General features: G+C 37.2%; 1 protein-coding gene across 4 annotated transcripts in view; it reads left to right on the top strand.

The window, feature by feature from the left end:
* The window catches only part of PIK3R3 (phosphoinositide-3-kinase regulatory subunit 3), a 96,762-nt gene that overhangs the window by 16,148 nt on the left and 55,177 nt on the right, over positions 1-25,437 (top strand). The window contains exon 2 of one of the 4 annotated variants that reach the window (XM_043461473.1): positions 7,165-7,233. The exons of 2 other annotated variants lie outside the window; for them this stretch is intronic. In XM_043461473.1, coding sequence (XP_043317408.1) covers positions 7,165-7,233 — 69 coding nt within the window. Of the gene's footprint in view, positions 1-7,164; positions 7,234-19,618; positions 20,825-25,437 lie in introns of those variants that run through there. One more of the 4 variants, XM_043461476.1, reaches the window with a different exon arrangement.

Consider the following 25,437-nt stretch of genomic DNA (forward strand, 5'->3'; position numbering starts at 1 on the left):
GTGTAAGTATATAAACATAAATGTACAGATTACAGACTTCATATAGTGAGCAACTTTGTAACCTCCACTTAGATAAAGATGGTGAAGATAACTTCCCAGAAGCCAAAAGCATACCCCTTTCCAATTATATACCCCCTTCTCTTCTCCCTACCAGAGGTAACCATTGACTTGGCTTTTTTTTTTTAACTTATTTTTTTTGTTGAAGGATAATTGCTTTACATAATCTTGTTGTTTTCTGTCAAACCCCAACATGAATCAGCCACAGGTATACATATATCCCCTCTCTTTTGAACCTCCCTCCCATCTTCCTCCCCATCCCACCCCTCTAGGTTGATACAGAGCCCCTGTTTGAGTTTCCTGAGCCATACATTAAATTTCTGTTGGCTTGACTTTGTAATACAGTTACTTCCTTGTTTTTCTTGGATTCAGAATTCTTGTTTATAGAATATATGTAGAGAATGCCAAATTATTGCCTTCTGTAACAATATTTGTTGTTCTACATCTACAATAACCCTTGGTATTGTCAGACCCTTAAATTTTTGCAAATCTCACAAGTGTATAGTAGTATCTCATTGTAGTTCATTTATTTTAAAAATATTTGTTTATTTATTTATTTTTGGTGGCACCAGCTGTTAGTTGTGGTGTGTGGGCTTAGTTGCCCCACGGCATGTGGGATCCATGATGCTGGGGGAACGTTAGTTCCCCCAACCAGCGTCAAGCCACATCCTAAGCATTGGAAGATGAATTCCTAACCACTGGACCACCAGGGAAATCCCTCCTTGTGGATTAGATTCATTTGCATTTTTCTTATTCTTAATCAGGTTTACAATCTTTTATAGCCATTTGTTTATCTTCTTGTAAAATAGCTTTTCATGTCTTTTGCCCATTTTTCTATGGGATTGTTTAGTTTTTCTTAGGTTTGTAGGAATTATAAATATGAGTCTCAGTTCTTGTTTACTACATGTTTGCAAATATTTTAAGGTGACATTTTGGGCAGAGACCTAAAGGAAATGGAGTGAGCTGTGGGGATAGTTGAATGAAGGGTATTACAGGCGGAATGAACAGCGATAACATACAAAGACCTTGAGCTAGGAGTATTTTTGAAATGTTGCAGGAGCAACAAAGGAAGCTTATGTGAGATTGGAAAGGAGAGGGGTAGAAGGATCACAGGGAAAAAATGAAGCAAAATGAAAAAAAAACCTCATGGAATATTATTAAAGTGTAGGCTATAATATCCATTCCTTGCTATTGCTACCAATATGTAAAAATGGAATACAGTGAAGGAAAAGAACTAGAATATGATCAAATGAAAAGAGTAATAATAGGATTGTGGATAATTTTGTCTTACATTTGTTATTGTACATCAAAAACAATGTTAAAAGTACATTTAATTTTATTTACTCATTTTTGGCTCTGCTGGGTCTTTGTTGCTGCACGGGCTTTTCTCTGCTTGTGGTGAGCGGGGGCTACTCTCTAGTTACAGTTCTTGTGGCTTCTCTTGTTGTGAAACACAGGCTCTAGGGCACTTGGACTTTAGTAGTTGCAGCTCCTGGCCTCTAGAGCACAGGCTCAATAGTTAGTTGTTGCATGCAAGCTTAGCTGGTCCACGTCATCTGGGATCTTCCCAGACCAGGGATTGAACCCGTGTCTCCTGTGTTGGCAGGCGGATTCTTTCTGAGCCACCTGGGAAGTCCCTAAAAGTATATTTAAAAAGAGAAAAGATTTATGAGTAGATACTACAGTTAAAAAAAATTAATCTTCAGAAAGATAATCTTGAAGCTGGCTCTTACTCTCAGGCATTGTTATGTAGAAACTCTGTATTAGTCTCCTATTGCTACCATAACCAGTTACCTTAAAATTAGTGGCTTAAAACATTGTTATCTTGCAGTTCTGGAGGTCAGAATTCTAAAATCAAGGTGTTGGCAGGGCATATTCCTTTTGGAAGCACTGGAGAGGAATTCATTTTCTTGCTTTTCCCACTTTCTAGAAGCTGTCTGTGTTCTTGGCTCCTGGTCCCTTACTCTATTTCAAAGTCAGTAGCATTGCATCTTCAAAACTCTCTCTCTCTGACCTCTGCTTCTGTTGTCATATCGCCTTCTCTAACTCTGATATTATTGCCTTCCTTTTATGGGCACCTTTGTGATTTCTCTAGCCCACTTGGATAATCCAAGATGATCTTCCCATCTCAATATTCTTGACTTAATCAATCTACAAAAAGTCCCTTTTGGCGTGTAATGTAACATATTCACAGGTTGCGGGGACATTCTAGGGATGTCGACATCCTCAGAGGGCCCTATTCTATCTACTGTAGACTTGAAAGTGGAGAATAAAAATTTCACTATCTGTGTTTCTTAGGGTTTGATGAATGAGGAATTATAAGTACAGATAGAGAGAACCCTTATTAGCAGAGAAGAAGCTTGGTGAATGTCTTATCTTAATTTTGAATATTCTCCAACATCTGCCATAGAGGGACATCTTAAAGGTAGCCTTAAACATGATATGAAAGATCACTAGAAACTTTTTTTTTTTCACTAGAAACTTTTAAGTCCTATTTCATGTAGTTGATGGCTTGAGAGAGAGGATTGTGCTTTTTTAGAAGACCGGTTTGAATTTTGTCTGCTTAACAACTGAATGACATTGAACAATCTTCATCTGTGAAATGGGAATTGTTGTTTAGTCACTCAGTCGTGTCCCACTCTCTGTGACCCGATGGACTGCAGCACACCAGGTTTCCCTGTCCTTCACCATCTCCCGGAGCTTGCTCAAACTCAGGTCCATTGAGATAGTGATGCCATCCAACCATCTTGTTCTCTGTCATCCCCTTCTCCTCATGCCTTCAATCTTCCCCGGTGTTAGGGTCTTTAATGAGTCGGCTCTTTGTATCAGGTGACCAAAGTGTTGGAGCTTCAGCATCAGTCCTTCTAATGAATATTCAGGATTGATTTCCCTTAGGATTGACTGGTTTGATCTTCTTGCAGTCCAAGAGACTCTCAAGAGTCTTCTCTAATACCACAGCTCAGAAGCATCAATTCTTCGGTGTTCAGCCTTCTTTATGATTCAACTCTCACATCCATACATGACTGCTGGAAAAACCATAAGTTTGACTGTATAGATCTTTGTTGGCAAAATAATGTCTCTGCTTTTTAATATGCTGTCTAGGTTTGTCATAGCTTTTCTTCCAAGGAGCAGTTGTCTTTTAATTTCGTGGCTTGCAGTCACCATCTGCAGTGATTTTGGAGCCCAAGAAAATAAAGTCTGTCAGGAGTAGTAGCACTTAGTTCACAAAGATTTTTATACAAATTATAAAATGTAATATATATACACAAATACACATATATATACACATATAACAAACTGATGCTTAGTATCTGGCATATAGTAGGTACTCTTCTTGCAATTCAGTGCTTTTGTGACACAGTGGTAGGGAAGTGTTAGCAAAGTTAAGGTGAGGGACCTGTGCTGGAGGCTTTGCCAGAGGCAGCTGCATGTCTTACTTGTTAGAAGCTGTCTAACTCTAGTGTGTGCTTGGCTCTACCAGACTGACCTTTTCTTCTTTTTCTGCCTTAAGAAAAGTCTATTGCTGTTTTTTCAGCATAATTGTTCTTGAATCTTCCCTTTTTCTTCATGGTTAGCCTAAATGCTGCCCATCTCATGCATTCATTCAACAAATACTTACCGAATGCCTTGTATCAGTGGAGACTCAGCACTGGAGACACAGAGATAAATAAGAAAAGGTGTGTCCTCAAGGAGCTCCAGTTTCAGTGCAGACAGGTCGACAGCTGCACTGTAATGAATAAGTTTTATGTTAAAAGGTTCAGCAGAGCTCTGTGGAATCAAAGAGGAGGTAGTGCTTACCTAGGTCTAAAAAGTGTGAGGGAAAGTTTCATTGATAAAATTGTATAAGACCTGAGTCTTAAAAGTAGCTGGGTAGGAGAGCATGGTGGGAAATGGAAAGGAGAGGGAAAGACAGGAGACAGAGGGAGGAGAAAGGGTGAGGGAGAGAGAGGGAGGGGAGAGGAGCGGGAGAGAGGAAGAAAGAGAAGGAGAAACAGAGGAACGGGCATTCCCTGTGGAACAGGGAACCATATGTGCAGAGGCGTGAGAGGTTGTTGGATGAGCTGTGGGTATTCAGGTGTGGCTAGGGTGAAAGGTGCCTGTGGGAAAGTCATAGGAAAATGAGCTTAGAAAAGTAAGCAGGGCCAGACTTTGAAGGGCTTATATTCCATACCAAAGAATTTGGACTTTATCTTATAGGTAGTATAGAACTCCTGAAACATACTATGCTAAAGCAGTATGATTAGATTAAAGACTCAAAGCAGCAGGAAAGGTAGGAAAAGAAGACTGATCTCTGGGGAAATTTTTAGGAAGAAAAAAATGACTTAGCATGTAAAACCTAAGGTGAGTTTATGACATGAAGATAAAAAAGTTTCTGCTGGACTTTGTTATTGAGAAGAGTTTAACAAGACATATCTTTAGTGAATGAGTTGGAAATCAGATTACAGTAGGTTGAAGAGTGGATGAAAGGTGAGAGTGTAGAGACTACAAATATAGACCACTCTTAGAACATTTGCTGTGAGGGAAAAGTGAGAAGTAGCAAAAGAGAGAGACATAGATCTGAGAAACATATATATATATATATATATATTTTAAGACAGAGGAATCTGGAACTTTTATGGTGGTCCAGTGGCTAAGACTCTGTTCTTCCAATGCAGGGGACCTAAGTTTGATCCCTTATCAGGGAACTAGGTGTCACATGCCCCAACTAAAGATCCTGCATGCCACAACTAAGACCTGACAGCCAAATAAATAAGTAAATATTTTAAAAAGCAAAAGAGCAGAATCTTCTGATTTCACGGAGCTCTGCTGAACCTTTTAACATAAAACTTATTCATTACAGTGCAGCTGTTAACCTGTCTTTGCACTGAAAATGGAACTCCTTGAGGACACTGTTATTTTAGTGAAGATGATAAAGCGGAGATAAGACTGAATATATGGGAGGGTGTGATTTGATGGAACAGGAAAGTAATGTGTTTGTAGGTGAGAGGAATTGTTAACCCAACCTTTGTCTAACACTTAGAAGAAAGAAGATGAGTTTGAAGAACAATGTAGGTTGGAAAATTGGGTGAGATCAGACTTCTTTTTCTCTGGTAGAAGGCAGGTGTAATAGAAGAGGTGTATAGAGTGATCACTGTGTGGAATGGGAAGGGCCACTGATCAGAGGCATATAAATGATTTACTAATAACATAGTTAATGTCAATGAAGGTTAGAGACTTACTGGTTTGCAGCGGCACAGATTCCCAGCTCGTTGTAATTTTCTTTAGCAGCACTCAGCAGTTGTGGTATAGGAACAGAGGAAGCAGATGGTTGGATGACTTTCCATGGTTGAAGAGATGTACTGAGCTGGTGTGGTAGAAGAACCAGCAAGGAGCTGGGAAGAGAGATTGGTAAGAAAGTGGTTGATGCTCAACACTGAGGACATAAGTTAAGTGAATTATGACATATTCATAAAAAATTCTTACAGTTGTTAAAATTTATGTTTATAAAGTGCTTATTTTATAGTATTAAAGTAATAAAAGTGCTGTAGGTTGTACAAAGATTTAGAAATGATCAACTGTAGTACTCTAGGGGTTATCTTAGGCATAATGATGAAAAAACCTCTCAAAGCCAGGAGTCTTAGTTGCCCCTGTTAACACATAGACAGTCATTCGACAGGGATTATTATCTCTGCTTTACAGGTGAAGAAAATGAGATTTAGCAAAGGTGACTGTTCAGAGTTATAAATTTGGTGAATGGCAGAGTAATAACTATTATAGTACTTATTGAGTAGTTACTGTGTCAGGCATTATTTTATTTAAATAGTCTTATTTAATAGTTTCCTCACATGTTGCTTGAATTTTCATTTCTCAGTTAAAAAAACAGACTCAGGAGAGTAATAATATAAGCAATAGATAACTATCAAAATATACCAACAAGTGCTCTTAGAAGTTCAAGAGAAGAGGGAGATCATGGGTGCATGAAGGACTTTGGAGATGATACTTGAACTTGGACTATGAAGTTCAAGTTGTTGTTTTAGTTGCTGAATTGTGTCCTACTCTTTTGCTACACCATGGGCTGTAGCCCACCAGATTCCTCTGTTCATTGGGTTTCCTGGGCAAGTATTCTTGGAGTGAGTTGCCATTTCCTTCTTCAGGGAATCTTTCCAACCCAGGGACTGAACCCATGTCTCCTACATTGACAGGCAGATTCTTTATCACTGAGCCACCTGGGAAGCCCATGAAGGATAGGTAGGATAGTCTTTTTTTGGGCCGCCAGGGGAGTTTCTTTGATTTACATTTTCCGCATTAAGAAAAGGTTTCCTATAATAGTCTAGTATATTATGTTTTGGGAGAAGGCAATGGCAACTCACTCCAGTACTTTTGCCTGGAAAATCCCATGGACGGAGGAGCCTGGTAGGCTGTGGTCCATGGGGTGGCTAAGAGTCGACATGACTGAGCAACTTCACTTTCACTTTCCACTTTCATGCATTGGAGAAGGAAATGGCAACCCACTCCAGTGTTCTTGCCTGGAGAATCCCAGGGACGGGGGAGCCTGGTGGGCTGCCATCTATGGGGTCGCACAGAGTCGGACATGACTGAAGCAACTTAGCAGCAGCAGCAGCAGCATTCATGTTCCTGGGGCGTTTTGCTCAGATAAAAAAAAATTATTTTTGCTTATTTTTAGTAAAAAGAACAAGGCTATCTATAGATGTTGTAAGGACTCAACATAATTTCCAGATCTTAAGTGTATTGCGTTCAAGACTGCTTTAGAAGGAATGGAAGAAATTTGCTTCCAATCAGCTTTGCTAGTTGACTCATGAACTCCTTAGTAGGTCTTCTAGGACAGGTTTCAAATATAAATATAAATCAGCCTATTTATCTACATATTAATCTTAGGTTATTTTTCTCCTTACACAGTAATTTTTATCTGGGTATTATTTTTACATTGGTTAGTAGAAAACACTTCATTTAAAACAACAATAAAAAGGCCACCGAAAATTAGTTTTTTTCATGCTGAATTGAAATGGTGAAAAATAAGGACTTTTTAAGGTTTAAAATTCCGTAAACCTTAAAGTAGGTTTAAATTTCCTTTCTCCCAGTCTTGACACTTTCCTTCTATTGTTTTAGTGGAAGAAACATTTGAATATAGAATATTTTACATTAAGGAATCTTCAAGAACACATCAGAAAGGATATAGTAAGTATGATCTCACATTACTCATAGTAGGAGTTGCTCTGTGTGGATTTATTATTTATCAGGTTTTATATTTGGAGATGCCTATAATTGCTGTCTGTAAATTTCTGCAAAGTAGTCACCATTGCAGGCTGTCTCATTTTTAGATCAAGTCAGTATGTAATAGATTGTGGCTTCAAATGAGTACTTGATACTTTGTAATATAGGACTCATTTGGTAACTGCAAAGAAGTAAAGATAAAACAATTTAATGAGCTGTGTAAAGGTAGCTTCCATAGGGAAAGCACATTTTGAAAACAACTATGAAAAACTTACTATTACTGATTTGAAAAGAAATTAAAAATCTTTATAGTCTTTTAACCATAAAAGAAATTGAATTTGTGATTAAGGAAATGTACCCTACTAAAAACAATTCCAGGTCCATATATTTTTAAAATCATGATTAAAAAAAAAACTTCAGAAATTTACCAGCTTAACCATTTTTAAGTGTGTAGTTCAGTAGAGTTAAGCATATTCACATTATTAAAGAGCATATCTCCAGCACTTTGTCATCTTGCAGATCTGAAATGCTGTACCCATTAAACAACTCCCTTTTCTGCCTCACCTTGGCACCTGGTAACCATGATTCTACTTCATGTTACTATGAATTTGACTACTTTAGATACCTCATATAAGAAGAATCATACAGTGTCTATTTGTGAGTGTAATTCACTTCATATCATATCCTTAAGATTCATCTATTTTGTAGACTGTGACATGTTTTCCTTCCTTTTTAATGCTAATATTTCATTGTATGTATATGCCACATTTTCTTTATCCATTCATCTCTCAGGGACGTTAGGGTTGTTTTCACTGGTGGCAATTGTGAGTAATGCTGTTGTGAAGGTAGGTATCCAGTATCTCTTTTGAGACCTTGCTTCCAATTCTTTTGGATATATACTCAGATTGGAATTGTTGGATCAAATGGTATTTCTTTTTAAATTCTTTTTTGCTTATTTATTTTTTTCTTTTAATTTTTTAATTTTCGGGTGCTGTACTGCACATCATGTGGGATCTTGGTCCCCTGACTAGGAATTGATCCGTGACCCTGGCGGTGGATGTGAAGAGTCTTAACTACTATATCTCCAGAGAAGTCCCTCAAATGGTATTTCTATTTTTAATTTTTTGAGGTACCTCCATACTGTTTTCCCTAGTGGTTGGACCATTTTACAATCCTACCAACAGAAGTTTCCAGCTTCTCTAGATCTTCACCAACACTTGTCTTATTTTCCGTTTTGTTTGTTTTTTTTTAATAGTAGCCACCCTTATCAGACTTATGAGTTCAGACTTTACAAGTTAGTTCTATCAGACATTCATGGATAATTATAACTTTAGATAAATTCTTCTAGAGTCTAGAAAAATAACTATGCATTTGACTGTTCTGGGTATTTTGTATAAATAGAATCATAAATTTTTGTCCTTTTATGTCTGGTTTATTTCATTTGGCATGATGTTTCCAAGATTTATCCATTTTGTAGCATGTATCAGAACTTCATTCCTTTTTGTGGCTGAATACTCTTCCTTTATATGTATATATTACTTTCTGTTAGTTTTGCAGATGAGTGAGGAAATAATGGACTGACTAAACAGTTTAAATGGTAATGAAACAATGGGATATCTATATGAAAATAATGGAATTTCCATTCACAGCATATATACAAGTAAGAAAGTGAAAGTGTTAGTTGCTCTGTAGTAATTAAAGATGTAAATATGAAAAACTTTTAGAAATAACTTGTAATTTGAATGACAAAGGAGAATACTAACAAATGTATCTATTATCAAAATAAAAAAATTTGCAGTTGTCAAAAGAAAACATGAAATGAAATATACCCTATCATCTAGGAGAAAATGTTTGTAAAACACTTAACTAAAAAGAATAGGGACTTCCCTGGTGGTCCAGTGGTTAAGAATCTGCCATGGGATGCAGGGAATGCAGATTCAATCCCTGTGGGGGAGCTAAGATCCCACATGCCTCGGGGCAACTACTGAGCCCTCTTGCCACAGTTAAGACCTGGCGCAGCCAAAAATAAATAAATATATTTTTAAAATAATTAATATACAGATATACAAAGAATATTTTATAAACCAGTAATAATGATAGTGGACTGGAAATTGATAGAAGAAATGCAAATGAACTATAAACATGAAGAAGTCTTTAATCTTAGTCATGGAAATGCAAATTAAAACCTCAAATAATACATCATACTTGTCATTTTGGTAAGGAGGTGGAATAATGGGAACTCTCATGTACTGCTGTGGGGAGTGGAGTATCACTTGAAACTCCACTTTAGAAGATAGTTTAGAAGTATCTAACATAGTGTATACCCTAGGGAAACTTGAGAAGGTGGGCAAGAGTTTGTATGTGTAACAATATGAGAAAGTTCATAGCAATATTATTTGTTAAAGCAAAAAACTGCACACTGCTCAAAAGGCATCAATAATAGAGTGAAGGAATTGTAGAATATTTATGTAGTAGTAGGGAACAGTGAAAATAACCACAGCTACATGTAATTGCCAACATCCATTGGAGCATAGAAAAAGCAAGAGAATTCCAGAAAAACATATGCTTCATTGACTATGCTAAAGCCTTTGACTATGTGGATCACAACAAACTGTGGAAAAAATTCTTAAAAGAGATGGGAATACCAGACCACCTTACCTGCCTCCTGAGAAACCTGTATGCAGGTCAAGAAGCAACTGTTAGAACCAGACATGGAACAATGGACTGGTTCTAAATTGGGAGGGGAGTACGTTAAGGCTGTATATTGTTGCCTGGCTTATTTAACTTATATGTAGAATACATCATGCAAAGTTCCGGGCTGTATGAATCACAAACTAGAATCAAGATTGCTGGGAGAAATACCAATAACCTCAGAGATGCAGATCACACCGCCCTTATGGCGGAAAGCAAAGAGGAATTAAAGAGCCTCTTGATGAAGGTGAAAGAGGAGAGTGAAAAAGCTGGCTTAAAACTCAACATTCAAAAAATGAAGATCACGGCATCCAGTCCCATCACTTCATGGCAAGTAGATGAGGAAACAATGGAAACAGTGACGGACTTTATTTTCTTGGGCTCCAAAATCACTGCAGATGGTGACTGTAGCCATGAAATTAAAAGATGTTTGCTCCTTGGAAGAAAACTTATGACAAACCTAGACAGCATGTTAAAAAGCAGAGACATTACTTTGCCGACAAAGGTCCATGTAGTCAAAACTGTGGTTTTTCCAGTAGTCATGCATGGTTGTGAGAGTTGGACCATGAAGAAGGCTGAATGCTGAAGAATTGATGCTTTTGAACTGTGGTGTTGGAGAAGACTCTTCAGAGTCCCTTGGACTGCAAGAATATCAAGTCAGTCAATCCTAAAGGAAATCAGTCCTGAGTATTCATTGGAAGGACTGATGCTGAAGCTGAAGGTCTAATACTTTGGTGAAAACCTCATGCAAAGAGCTGACTCATTAGAAAAGACTATGTTAGAAAAAAGACTATGTTAGAAAGACTGAAGGCAGGAGGAGAAGGGGATGACAGAAGACAAGATGGTTGGATGGCATCACCGACTCAATGGACATGGGTTTGAACAAGCTCCAGGAGATGGTGAAGGACAGGGGAGCCTGGCGTGCTATAGTCCATGGGTAAAGAGTCAGACACGATTGAGCAACTGAACAACACCACATCTATCAATATAAACGAATCTTAAAGACATGTACAGAGTGAAATGCTATGGAATGATTCTTCCTTCTGAAAGTTATAAAGAGACAAAATATTTTAGGAGATGGAGCCCCTGCGGGAAAATAATAAGGGAATTTGGGAGATTTAAAAAGCAGTGGCAGAGGAAGAAAAGTTTGGCAAGGAGTCTGAAAAGGAACAGTCAGACATACAATGAAGTATAACTGAGAAGGATCAAGACCAGGTAGTTTTTCTGTGATATATATAAAGTTGTAGTACTGGGTTGAAGATAAGGCTTGATTTGAAACACATCACTCTGTGATTGGTCTTTATGTGTGTGTATTTTTATATTTTCTTTGTTATGAGGTTACAGAAGGTCTCTTAAAAAGGCCTGATAAAAGTCTGTTTTAAATTGGAATTTTAAAAGTAACTTTGTAAAAAAAAAAAAGTAACTTTGTTTGCCTTCTTTTCTATTATTGAGATATAATTCACATGCTGTTATATTCACCATTTTAAAATATACAATTCAGTAGCTTTTAGTATATTCATAAAGTTGTGCAGCCAACTAATTCCAGAACACTAAAAAATGTAGGAATTTCCCTGGTGGTCCAGTGGTTAAGACTCTGCATTTCTACTGCAGGGGACATGGGAACTAAGATCCCACATGCTGCATGTAGCACAGAGCACCCCCATAAAATGTTGTAAACCTTGTAGCCTTAGCAGTTACTCCCTATTCTGCTTACCCAAGCCCATAGCAACCACTGACCTACTCCTGTCTTTATGGATTTGCCTGTTCTGGACATTTCATATAAATGGAATGATACAGTATATAGCCATTTGTGTTTGACTTCTTTCAGAAAGCAAAATGTTTTCAAGGTTCATCTATTTGTAGCATATATCAGTGCTTCATTTCTTTTTGTGGCTGAGTAATATTCCACTTTATGTATCTACCACGTTTGTTTAAGTGGTAAAGAATCCACCTGCCAATACAGGAGACACAAGAGATGCAGGTTCAATCCCTGGGTTGGAAAGATCCTGGATAAGGAAGTGGCAACCCACTCCAGTATTCTTGCCTGGAAAATTCCATGGACAGAGAAGCCTGGTGGGCTACAGTTCATGGGATTGCAAAGAGTCAGACATGACTGAGTGACTGAACACACATTTGGTTTTCCTTCATCAGTTGATAGATATTTGGGTTGTTTCTACTTTTCAGCTATTATGAAGAATGCCGCTATGAACATTCATGTGCAGAATTTTTAATTTTCCGTTTTCTTGGGTAAATACCTTGGAGTGGAATTGCTGAGTCATATGGTAACTTTATGTTTAAGTTTTTGAGGAACTGGCAAACTGTTTTCCACAGTGGCTGCTGCATGATCTTACATCCTTGCCAGCAACATATGACAGTTCCATTTCTTCTGCATCCTCATCAACACTGTTATCTGTCATTTTTATTGTAGACATTCTAGCAGATGTAAAGTGGTATCTCATTGTGGTTTTGATTTACATTTCCTTGATGACTAGTGAAGTTGAGCATTTTTCATGTGCATATTGGACATTTGTATATCTTCTTTGCTGCAATGTCTGTTCAATATTTTATTCCCTGTGGGGGCTATTCTAGGTAGAATTGTTTTCTTTTTTAAATTTTTTATTTACTTATTTACTTTTGACTGTGCTGGGTCTTCATTGCTACAGACTTTTTTCTAGTTGCAGTAAGCAAGGGTCTACTGTAGTTGCAGTGAGTGGGGACTATTCTCTAGTTGTGGTGTACAGGCTTCTCATTGCAGTGGCCTCTCTTATTATGGGGCACGGGCTCCAGGGAGTGTGGGCTTTAGTAGTTGTGGCGTGTGGGCTCAGTGGTATGGCTCCCAGGTTGTAGAATACAGGCTCAGTTGTTGTGGCACACAGGCCTAGTTGTTCTGCAGCATGTGGGATCTTCCCAGATCAGGGATCGAACCCATGTCAACTGCATTGGTAGGCAGACTGGTCACCACTGAGCCACCAGAGAATTGTTTTCTTAATGTCGGTTTTGATTATTAATTGCTAGTGTATAGGAATTCAATTGACTTTTTCTTTACTAACTAAATTGTTAATAATGGTTTCTTTTGGGATATGATTATAGGAGGCTTGCACTTTTTTTTTTTTAAGTTCCTGTTAGGAACTAGGCCTCACAGCAGGAAGTGAGCAACAGAAGAGCAAGCCAAGCTTTATCTGCAGCGCCCCATAATTCCCCACTGCTTGTATTACTGCCTAAAACATATTTCCCTGCCCTCCCTCCCTTCCATAGAAAAATTGTCTTCCATGAAACTGGTCCCTGGTGCCAAAAAGGTTGGGGACCGCTGCATTATCAGGTTGAGGAAAATCCCTTCTGCTCCTAGTTTGTTGAGTGTTTTTATGTTGAAAGATTGATTTTTGTCAAGTGCTTTTTCTGCATCTATTGTGATGGCTAAAGCTTATTCTTTTATTCTGTTAATAAGGTATGTCATTGATTTCTGTTTGTTGAACCAACCTTGCATTCCTGGACCAAATCTCACCTAGTCATGGTGTATGATCCTTTTTATGTTTTGTTGGAGTTGCTAGTTTGCTAGTATTTAATTGCAGATTTTTGTATCTTTGTTCCTATTGGGATATTGGGTCCATAGTTTTCTTCTCTTGTGTTGTCTTTTTCTGGTATTGGTGTCAGAGTTATACTGGCCTCATGCAATGAGTTGGAAGGAGTTGCCTCCTTTGTTTTGCTAATTCCTCTTTTCCCCCTAATGTCCAATCCTAGTTTTCTTCAGTTCTGTTGTTACTTCAAAAATTTTAGTGCTATTTTTCTGATTCTTTTTTTTTTTTAAGAAACACCTAAAAATACTTTACGGTCTTCATAATTGCATTTAGTGTACCAATTGGGAGTGTGATTCATGGTACACAGCAAACCTTAAATGAAATCTACCTAAGATACTGTCTTTCTTGGACAGTCAAGCACAAGGATAGGAGGAACTATTTAGGTGTAATCAAACATTTTATAGGTAAGACAAGAGAGTTTAAGAGGACTCTTAAGGTTACATTACTAGATAATGGCCAAGCTTGGAGATTTTGTTTTAGACCTGTAGCTTTCTATGTGTTTGTGAGCAATACTAAGAAATAGTATTCTCTTTAGTTGAATGGAATATGTCTAAAACTTATCATGTTATAATCATCATATTTTCCAATGGAGAAGTCCTTAGAAATATAATGAATTCATTGCTATCAGGAAGATATTATTGGAATCTTCAAAGCAGTTAATTTTAACTGAAGGAACTGCTATTTACCTAAATTATATCATGTAAGTGGACAAAAAAATAAAGTCAGTGTCAAAATAAATTGAAATCTGAAGGAACTCTTGTCTCTAGGTTGGGAAAAGAAACAAAGGGAACAGAAATCACATTACTCTTTCAACCTGAATGGTTTTTTTTTTAAATATTAAAAAAGTCTGAGGTTTATTTAGCATTTTATCTGAGGTGCTAATGAGAGTAAAAGAACATGAGGATCAATCCCACATTCAATTTTAAGGGGTCTTGATGTAGTGAAAGCACTCAGACTAACAATTTAGAAAGTATGAAATGCCTTATGTTTACAACACACAAAAAATACTGTAAGGATTTCCTGTCCAAAGGAGATAGTCTGAATATCTGCAAAATCTTCCCAATCTGAAGACTCCCAACACCCCATTGTTCAGCTGTTTTTCCCAATTCTGACCTGGAACTCTGGACAGAACAAGTAGTACAGAAAACTTTTCTAGGCAGAAGAGTCTCTGCTGCTGCTATTTAGTCACTAAGCCTGACACTTTGCGACCCTATGGACTGTAGCCCGACAGGCTTCTCTGTCCATGGGATTTTCCAGGCAAGAATATTGGAGTGGATTGCCATTTCCTTCTCCACAGACTAAATTTTTTAACTTTTAATTATTAATTAAATGTTACTTCTATTAACTGTTAAATATTTTTTTTTTTGCTTATGAGACAGTCTTTCAGAAAAATGTATTTTCAAAGAAAAAAATAAGCAATATAATTTTAAGAAAATAACATATATGTTTCTCAAGATAAAATCATAACTTCAATTTTACTGAGCCAAGAAGCTCAACTAGAAGTACTTGCTGGAAATTGCAGTTTTCTGTCTCAATGTCAATAATGTACAAATGAAATTCTGTGTTGTGATTGGCTTATGTACTGTTTTCATTCAGAGATTAGTTTTGCCAGCAATATCTGATTTGGGATCGGAATTTATCTCACAAAGCAGGTTGGTTTTTGGGACATAGGAAAGGGTCAGTGTTACTAATGAGCATGCTACAGGGAGAAAATTTCAGTGGAGAAAAATAGCATTTGTTCATGCATGAACAAAATTGTGCTGTAATTCAATGTTGTATGCCAAATAGCCTGTGAAGTCTGGATTGGAGTGTGGCAGCTTGGGATGGGGGATGGTATTTAATCATTATCTTTGAAAAAGAAGTTGGTTAAAGGTGTCAATTGTTTTCTTTTAGAAAGATGAAATGTTTTTGTTTCTTTATCTCTTATTTTCATAATTTTATTTTTAGGTTTTCAAAAAGCTGAGGATTTAAGTGAAAATTTTTTCTTCCTTCTGAATAGTTGTTTTTTTCCTCTGGATAGTCTGATCCACCAGTTATTCTTTTCTAAGCATTTTTCTGTATCTAAGATTATATCAGCATCCACAGTATTTCTGGTTCTTTTTTAAAAGTTCTCTAAAATGAAATAGGTTCATCAGTTTTAGGAACTGTATTTTATTTATTATTATTTAATATTTATTTATATATTTTTGACTGCATCGGATCTTAGTTGCGGCACACAGGATCTTTGTTGTGGTGCAAGGGCTTCATGGTAGTTGTCATTTGTGGACTCTGTAGTTTGTGGTGCATGGGCTTAGTTGCCCCTTGGCGTGTGGGATCTTAGTTCCCTGACCAGGGATTGAACCCATGTCCCCTGCATTGGAAGGCGGATTCTTAAACACTAGATCACCAGGGACGTCCCTAGGAACTGAATTTTAATAGAATTATTTAGTTTTGTTACTTTTGTGTTTAAAACCGTGTGTAATTTCAGACTATTCACAGATAAATGTACTGGGAAGTTTTCTCTTGTTCCCTGGTTCCTTTGCAGTGGTTAGTAACTGCTGCTTTCATGTTTCCAGAAATTCAGAGTAATTTTTTAATAAAATGGTCATCTAAAGTACCATGGTTAAAACTTTATTCAGGTAGTCAGAATTTATCGTCTGATGAAATATTTCAGATCTGTTATGTGTACTTGATAACATCGATTGCCTTTGACAATGGAGGTGGTGGTTTAGTCGCTAAGTTGTGTCTGACTTTTGTGACCCCATGGACTGTAGCCTGCCAGGCTCCTCTGTCCATGAGATTTTCCAGACAAGAATACTAGAGTGGGTTGCCATTTCCTTCTCCAGTGGATCTTCCCAACCCAGGAATCAAACCCAGGTCTCCTGCATTGCTGGCAGATTCCAAACTGAGCTACAAGGGAAGCCTTTGACAATACTTCACAAGATAATTTCTTTATTTACTTAGTATTATTTACACAGTACTCTCAAAAACATATGGTAAAGGTTTATATAAATGAAACATTTTCTTAAACTGAGAATTTTTAGGTCAGGGATATTTGCAGAAGATAGAATTAAAAAAAAAAAACAAATGTAAGAGGTTGATACAGAACAATTTAAAGAAAGCATTGCAAGTTCCTTTTTTACTTTTGGGTGATTGATCAGAATCAATATCTAAATATAGCTTAAATGAGTTAACTGTAAAAAGGAAACATGAAATAGTAGTAGTTTATTTCTTCTTTGCCTTTATTGAATTAAAAAGTTTCTGATCTACTAGTTGGCCATCTCGAGTTATACTCAACTGCCAGTAACAGTTGACTAAGCCAGAGGTCCTAGGGACTTTTTTCCTAATAGAGAGATGACTGCGTTTATGTTTGCCTTTTGGTTCTGCATATGTTACTCAGGTGTGGTTTAGTGGTAACTTAAATATCCTGTTAATGCCTAATAAATATTTTTGGTGTCCACTGTGTCATCTCTAGGTAAGAAAAAAAACTTTTTCTCTTCCTTTATATGTTCAGTTACTGGGGATTTCAAGTTAAATTCACAATTGCTAGATTAACAAAGGAAAAAGGTTTATCCCTCATGCACAGGAGTGTCGCAGAAAAGAAGTGAAAACCCAAAGAAGCAGTTAGGCTTAAGAGCTTGCATGTCATATTTTTTCTTTTAAATTGGACTATAATTGATATATAACATTATGTTAGTTTCAGGTATGCAGTATAATGATTTGATATATGTATATATTGTGAAGTGATCACAGTAAGTCTAGTTAACATCTATCATCGCGTATAGTTACAAATTTTTTTCTCATGATGAGAACTTTTAGGACTTATTATTCTCTTAGTAACTTTTGAACATAATATATAGTATTATTGACTGTGGTCATCATGCTGTACATTACATTCCCAGGACTTATTTATTTTATACCTGGAAATTTGTATCTTTTCACCACCTTCACCCATTTTGCTTGTCTCTCATTCCTTGCCTCTGGCAGTCACCAATCTGTTCTATCTATGAGTTATGTTTTTTTCTTTTTCTTTCAGATTCTACATACAAGTGAGATCATACAGTATTTATCTGTCTTATTTCACTCAGCATAAGCCTTCAAGGTCCATCCATGTTGCCACAAATGGAATGATTATTTTCTTTTTATGACTGAATAATATTCTATTATATATGTGTGTATATATGTATATACACATTGGCTGTGCCAATGTGGCTTGTGGGATCTTAGTTCCCTGACCAGGGATCGAACCCAGGCCACAGCAGTGAAAGCCTGAAAGCACTGAGTCCTAACCACTGGACCTCCAGGGAATTCCCTCCATTGTATATGTTTTCTTTATCTATGCATCCATCTGTGGACATTTAGATTGTTTCTGTATCTTGGCCATTGTAAATTATGCTGCAGTGTACATGGGGGCCCTTCTCTCTTTTTGAGTGAATATTCTCTTTGTTTTTGGATAAATACCCAAAAGTGGAGATGCTGGTTTGTACATCAATTCTATTTTTCATTTTTTAAGGAATCTATAGTTGCTGTACCAATTTACATTCCTACTGACAATTCATGAGGGCTTTGTTTTCTCCACATCCTTGCCAACACTTGTTATTTCTTGTCTTTTTGTTTATTTATTTGTGGCTGTTCTGGGTCTTTGTTGCTGCGTGGGCTTTCTCTCTAGTTGTGGTGTGTGGGCTGCTTACTACAGTTGCCTCTCTTGTGAGCACAGGCTCTAGGGCGTTTGAGCTTCAGTAGCTGTGGCTCCCGGCTCTATAACACAGGCTCAGTGGTGTGGCTCATGGGCTTAGTTGCTCTGTAGCATATGTGGGATCTTCCCAGATCAGGGATCGAACCCATGTCTACTGCATTGGCAGGTGGATTCTTTACCACTAAGCTACCAGGGAAGCTGTTTTGTCTTTTTCATAATAGCCATTTTAACAGATGTGATGTGATATCTATTGTAGTTTTATTTGGATTTCCTTGATAATTAGTGATGTTGAGCACCTTTTCATGTAACAGCCATCTGTATGTCTTTTTGGAAAAGTGGCTGTTCAGATCCTCTGCCCATTTTTTATCAGATTTTTTGCTATTGAGTTGCATAACTTTTTAATATATTTTAGATATTAATCTCTTGATATGACTTTCAGCTATTTTCTCCCATTCAGTCGGTTGCTTTTTCATTTTGTTGATAGCTTTCTTTGCTGTACAGAAGCTTTTTAGTTTGATGTAGTCCCAGTTGTTGATTTTTGCTTTTGTTGCCTTTGCTTTTGGTGTCAAACCCAAAAAACCATTGCCAAGACTTATGTCAAGGAGCTTACCTTCTGTTTTCTTCTGGGAATTTTATGGTTTCAGCTCTTATGTGTGATTGTTTAATCCACTTAAAAAATGTTTATTTATTTGGCCATACTGGGTCTTAGTTGCAGCATGCAGGATCTTTAGTTGTGGCATGTGAACTCAGTTTTAACATGTAGGCTCCAGTTCCCTGACCAGGGATTGAACCCAGGGCCCCTGCATTGATTGGTAGCATGGTGTCTTGGCGACTGAACCACCAGGGAAGTCCCTCTGCTGTTTCTTAATTGCCTTAGCTCAAAATAATGCTCATGCCAAAGTGGCATATTTCGATCCCCTTCACTGAGGCATGTTTTGTTCTATAATACATCTGGCCTTCTGAATAGGGTGTCAGATCAGAATCTGAGCCTCTTCTTTATCTTAGCTCTTTTTTTTTTTTTTTGGTTTAACAATTCAGTTATATATAAACCTTTTGTACATGAACAAAAAGTGGCAATAAGAAAAAATATTCCCCTTTTAAACACAGGCCTGATTAAATTAGCAGTTCTTAAGCTTTTTGGTTTGGAACCTTGACACCCTTAAACATTATTGAAGACCCTAAAGAGTTTTTGTTTATGGAAGTTATATCTATTGTTACTATATTAGAAACTAAAACTGGGAAAGTTTGAAAATGATTACCTTATTCATTTAAAAATAACATTAATAAAACTATTAATGTAACATAAATGACATATTTTAAATGAAAAATAATTTCTAAATCAAATTTAGAAGAATGGCATTGGTTTTCTTTTTTTTTCAAATCTCTTTAATCTCTGGTTAATAAAGGGCAGATGGATTCTTATATCTACTTCTTTCATATGTTGTGATATGTTGTTTTGATTGAAGTCTATGAAGAAAAATCTAGTCTCACACAGATACGTAGTTGCAAAAGGGAGGAATATTTTAACATAATTAATATTAGTGTTTAAGCCCTTCCTTGACGCTACAGCAAAACTTTAATAGTTTCTTAAAGGTTAGTTGAAATGTGGAATCAAAAACCATATCCAGCTTCCTTTGTGGTCCAGTGGTTAAGAATTCACTTTGCAGTGCAAGGGACACTAGTTCCATCCCTGGTCCAGGAAGATCCTACATGCCATGGAGCAACTAAGCCCATGTGCTGCAACTACTGTAGCCTTTGTGGCTAGAGCCAGTGATCTGCAACAAGAGAAGCCACCACAACGAGAAGCCCATGCACTGCAATGAAAAGTTGTCCTTGCTCGCCACAAACAGAGAAAGCCCATGTGCAGCAACAAAGACCTTCCACAGCCAAATAACTAAATAAATCTTAAAGGGAATTTCCCGGTGGTTCAGTGGTTAAGACTGCGCTTCCAATGCAGGGGGAGTGGGTTTGATCCCTGGTCTAGGAATAAAATCCCCCATGCTGCACAGCACACCTGAAACATGAGGAAAAAAAAAAACAACAAAACTTATCAAACAGCTTTTCAGACTCTTATTGTATTATAGTCCGTTGGTCTGTCTTGTACTTTAGTGGATTTCTTAGCCATGCATGATTTTAAAACATCATAAATTGTTGTAGTCCATTTGGGTTACCATAACAAAAATATTTTAGACAAGGTAGCTCATCAACAGCAGAAATTTATTGTTCATGGTTCTGGAGGCTGAGAAATCTATAATCAAGGTGCCATCAGATTTGGTATCTGGTGAGAACTCACCTTCACATTCATAGGTGGCTATGCTCTCTGTGTCCTTATGTGGTAGAAGTGGGGTCTAGACGGCTAAGGGAGGTCTCTGGGGTCTTCTTTTATAAGGATCCTGATCCCATTAATGAAGCCTACATCCTCATGACCTAATCACCTCCCAGAGACCCTCACCTCCAAATAACATCATATTGGGAGTTAGGGTTTAATATATGAATTGTGTGGGCATATGTTAGGCTATACCCTGCAGGCCTGCAAGCCCTGCCTGTTCTTGCCCTGCTTAAAGACTGAAGAAAGAGCTCGGAGTCAGCGACAGAGATATCAGTAGTTTCACAGGTGGGTGAATCTTACATAGACAGCAGATGGCTACTGGAGGAAGGGGAGGGGGTGATTCACATCATGTTGGCTCATTGGTTACCGGGGAAACTAACAGAGGGGCATATGCCTTTGATAAGCTATCACGGTGGAGATAATTCTGATTTAAAGATTGAAAAAATCACTAGCTGGGGTGGAGCAGGTGATTGATTAGATTCTATGATTAACACAGAAAATCAGTCATGTGAATAAGGTGTAGGTGAAGCAGGGACTGGATGGCCTGGTCATACACAATACAGACAATTAACCTGTAGTGGTCTTTTTGAGACTACTGGTTGACTTAATTATGTAGGTCTTCCACATGTTTTCACATTTAATTCTGCAATATTAAGTAATCATATTAATACCACTGTTGACCTCAGTAGCAAAGTTTTAAAATATTGGGACGCTTTCAACTTTTTCAGAAGTTGTAATATTCTTTTGAAAGCTCAATTTTGTTATATTGGTAGCAAATACTATCCATAGTTGTCTGTAAAGTGAGAGCCTTTATTTTTAAGAAAAATGTTTGCCAAATACCCATCTTAATAATTATAGTTTGTTAGCCATTTTTAAAGTTAAAAATAATAAAAAAAAATAAAGTTAAAAACAGAATTCTGTGGAGAAAATAGCTTGCAAGTCAATCACTTAGTGTTTTTCTTCAACATAACTGTCATATTACATTGTGCAGAACTGCTTTATATGTATTTTTCATTTTGTCACCCAGAATATTAAAAAGATATTAAGGTCAAGGTTTATAAAATTTTAGGTATATATATTTTAATAATAAATATAGAGATGTAATAAAATATTTTACTACTTTATGTTGTACATTTTTGAGTCCAGCTGACTTTTTTTTAAAACTCAGATGTGCGATAGTAAAGAATTGAGTGACTAGACTGATAAAATAGTACAGTTTGATTCCACTGCTTTTATTTATCTTTTATCGAATATACTTATACACTCTTCAGTGAACCATAACTAAGTAAAAAAGGAAATACTAATATGAGAATAGTCTTGATTTTTATGTTCCCTGAAAAAAGTCTCAGGGGCTCTTGAGAGTTTGTGGAACACACTTTGAAAACTGTTGCAGTGTCATCAGGAGAAGAGTGCTTTTTCTATGTCATGACGATTTTAGTAGGAATCACCTTAGCCATTTATTTGGTACTGCATAGGAAAACACAAAAGGAAAAGTTGATAATTGTGCAGGTAAAAAAATTGTTCTAATATATACAAAATATAAGATTTATAATTTTAACCATTTTAAGTATGCAATTCAGTGGCGTAAGTAAATTCATGATGTTGTGCAACCAATACTACTGTCCATTTCCAGAATTTGTCATCATCTCTAACAGGACCTCAGTACCTTTTAGACAGTAATTCCTCCGTTCTCCTTATCCCGTAGCTCCTGGTAACTTCTATTTTACTTTTTGTCTCTATTAATTTGCCTCTGCTGGGTACATCATTTAAGCTGAGTTAATAGTATTTATCTTTTTTTGTCTGGTTTATTTCACTTAGCATTATGTGTTCAGGATTTGTTCATGTTGTCGCTTGCATCAGAATTGCATTCTTTTTAAAGGCTGAATAATATTCCTTTTATTTGTATACCACACGTTGTTGGTCTGTTCTTCTGTTGATGGAATCAGGTTGTTTCTGTCTTTGGCTATTGTGAATAATGCTACTGTGAACATTGGTGTACAAGTATCTGTTTGAGCCCTTGCTTTGAATTATTTTGCGTATATACCTAGAAGTGAAATTGCTGGATAATCTGGTAATTTTATATGTTTAACTTTTTAAGGAACCACAGCATCTGTACCATTTTTACATTCCCACCAGCAGTGTACCAGGGTTCCAGTTTCTTCAGGTTTTTGCCATCACTTGCTGTTTTGTTATTTTGAAAATAGCTATCCTAATGGATTAAGTAATAATTCAGTGGGGGTTTTGATTTTCAGTTCCCTAATAATGAATAATAATCTTTTCATGTGCTTATTGGTCTTTTGTATATCTTCTTTGGAGAAGTATCTATTCATGTCCTTTGCCTATTTTTCAGATTGAGTTGTTTGTTTATTAGCTCTAGTAGTTTTTTGTTTTATTTTTGATTGAGACTTTCTATATTTAGAATATGTCATCTGCAAATAGAGGTAGTTTTGCCTTTTTTTTCTTCTGTGCTGCCTGACTTGCAGGATCTTAGTTCCCTGATCATGGATTGAACCCAGGCCATCTCAGTGAATACACCAAATCTTTAACCACTGGACCACCATGGTATTCTCTTGCTTTTTAATTTCCAACTTGGATGTCTTTTATTTCTTTTTTCTTGCCTAATTTCTGGCTAGAACCTCCAGTCCCATCCAGCTTTTATGTCATTTTACTCAGGTTTCAAAATCCTGTGAGAAGAGATTCAGTTTGCTTTATTCAGATTATGTGTCCATCCCTGAATCCCTTAGCCCTGGGGATAACAGGAAACCTTGATTTACCAAGACATGTACAGGGAAGGAGTCATTCTACCAGGTGAAAGTGCAGTCTGTTACCAAGGGAGGGCAGATGACTGCCCAACAGCCAAAAACAAACAAACTGCCATTGGCTCTAAGGCCCTTTTTGGTCACGATTGTGGCAAATCCTGGATTAGAACCCAAGTCCTTTGACTCATAGGCCAGTAGCTTTGTTCTATATGCTAGCAGCTCTTTGTTATACATTAGCCATGAATTAATTTTCTTAGAATGCTCAGTTCACTTGGTGTGAATGTTCTTTGTTACCAGTTGCCACAATTTAGTAAGGCTTTCAAGCAGCATTTTCTGTTACACAGAAAGAAATTTGTCGGATAATATCGAATTCTTTTAAATGTCCTTATGTTAATCTAAAAGTTTATGTTCAATATGTGTATATGCCATTTCATGTTAAGTTTTTATTCTCTGTCCAGTAAGAATTGCTCATGGCATGCTTATAGTATCAAAACTTCATTTTGGCATTTGCATTTAAACATTTTTCTATTTTATTTATTTAGTATGTTGACTTATGAAGGGATGACCGACCACTTTCATTCAAAAGCATCTCCCAAAGCATGTTGCAGATTATTTTCTTAAGAAAGGATCATTCCTTCCTGTATAAGAAAGAGGTAGTCTTTGAAGTGGTTAAAATGTAGTTCCAACCCTTGTTAGGGCTTCCCTGGTGGCTCAGCTGGTACAGAATCTGCCTGCAATGCAGGAGACCTGGGTTTGATCCCTGGGTTGGAGACCTGAGTTTGATCCCCTGGAGAAGGAAAAGGCTACCCACTCCAGTATTCTGGCCTGGAGAATTCCATGGACTGTATAGTCCATGGGGTTGCAAAGAGTCGGATACGACTGAGTGACTTTCACTTCACTTCCAACCCTTATTAGTTGGGCATGGGCTATCTAATCTTTTTGTGCTTCAGTTTTGTATTTGTAACGAGGTGGGGTATAATAGTAGTATCTCCTTTATAAGATTATTGTGAGGGTCAGATTAACTAGTATATGTAAAGCACTGAGAACAATGCTTGTCACATAGTAAGTAAACACTCAGTGAATATTGGCATATGTCCCCACTGGAGAGGCATTTTGGTCCCAGTATTTTTCATTAAGCTCTGTACAGCAAGATTTGTAGTGTTTGTTTGCTTTGATAGACTTAGGGTGAATTAGTATACCAGGAGGGCTTCCCTGGTGGCTCAGATGGTAAAGAATTCACCTGCAATGTGGGAGTCCTGGGTTCAGTCCCTGGACTGTATACAGGTAGCTATGAGTGAAGCAGACTATATATTTTAAACATGTGCTACACTAGCAAAATCAAAATGATAGCTGATACTTGGCCTTAGGTATCTTGGGAGACCCTAGGGAGTAATTTTTGCTTTGTGGCAATATGGGTTTAGGATTTTCAGACCTTCAGTTTTTTAAGAAAAGCCTGAGATTAAGATTTTGATGTCATTTCTGTTCAGTCGCTCAATCATGTCCGACTCTTTGCGACCCATGGACTGCAGCACGCCAGGCTTCCCTGACCATCACCAACTCCCGGAGCTTGCTTGAACTCATGTCCATTGAATCAGTGATGCCATGCAACCATCTAATTCTCTGTCATCCCCTTCTCCTGTTTTCAATCTTTCCCAGCATCAGAGTCTTTCCTGATGAGTCAGTTCTTTGTGTCGGGTGTCCAGTGAATTGGAGCTTCAGCTTCAGCATCAGCCCTTTCAATGAATATTCAGGACTTATTTCCTCCAGGATCGCCTTGCCGTCCAAGGAACCCTCAGGAGTCTTCTCCAACACCACAGTTCAAAAGCATCAATTCTTCGGTACTCAGCTTTCTTTATAATCCAACTCTCGCATCCATCCATGACTACTGGAAAAACTATAGCTTTGACTAGATGGACCTTTGTTGGCAAAGTCAAGTCTCTGCTTTTTAATATGCTGTCTAGGTTGGTCATAACTTTTCTTCCAAGGAGCAAGTGTCTTTTAATTTCATGGCTGCAGTCACCATCTGCAGTGATTTTGGAGCCCCAAAAAATAGTCTGTCACTGTTTCCGCTGTTTCTCCATCTATTTCCCATGAAGTGATGGGACCAGATACCGTGATCTTAGTTTTCTAAATGTTGAG

Source organism: Cervus canadensis, chromosome 2 (assembly GCF_019320065.1).
Source record: "Cervus canadensis isolate Bull #8, Minnesota chromosome 2, ASM1932006v1, whole genome shotgun sequence".
Classification (NCBI taxonomy): Eukaryota; Metazoa; Chordata; class Mammalia; order Artiodactyla; family Cervidae; genus Cervus; species Cervus canadensis.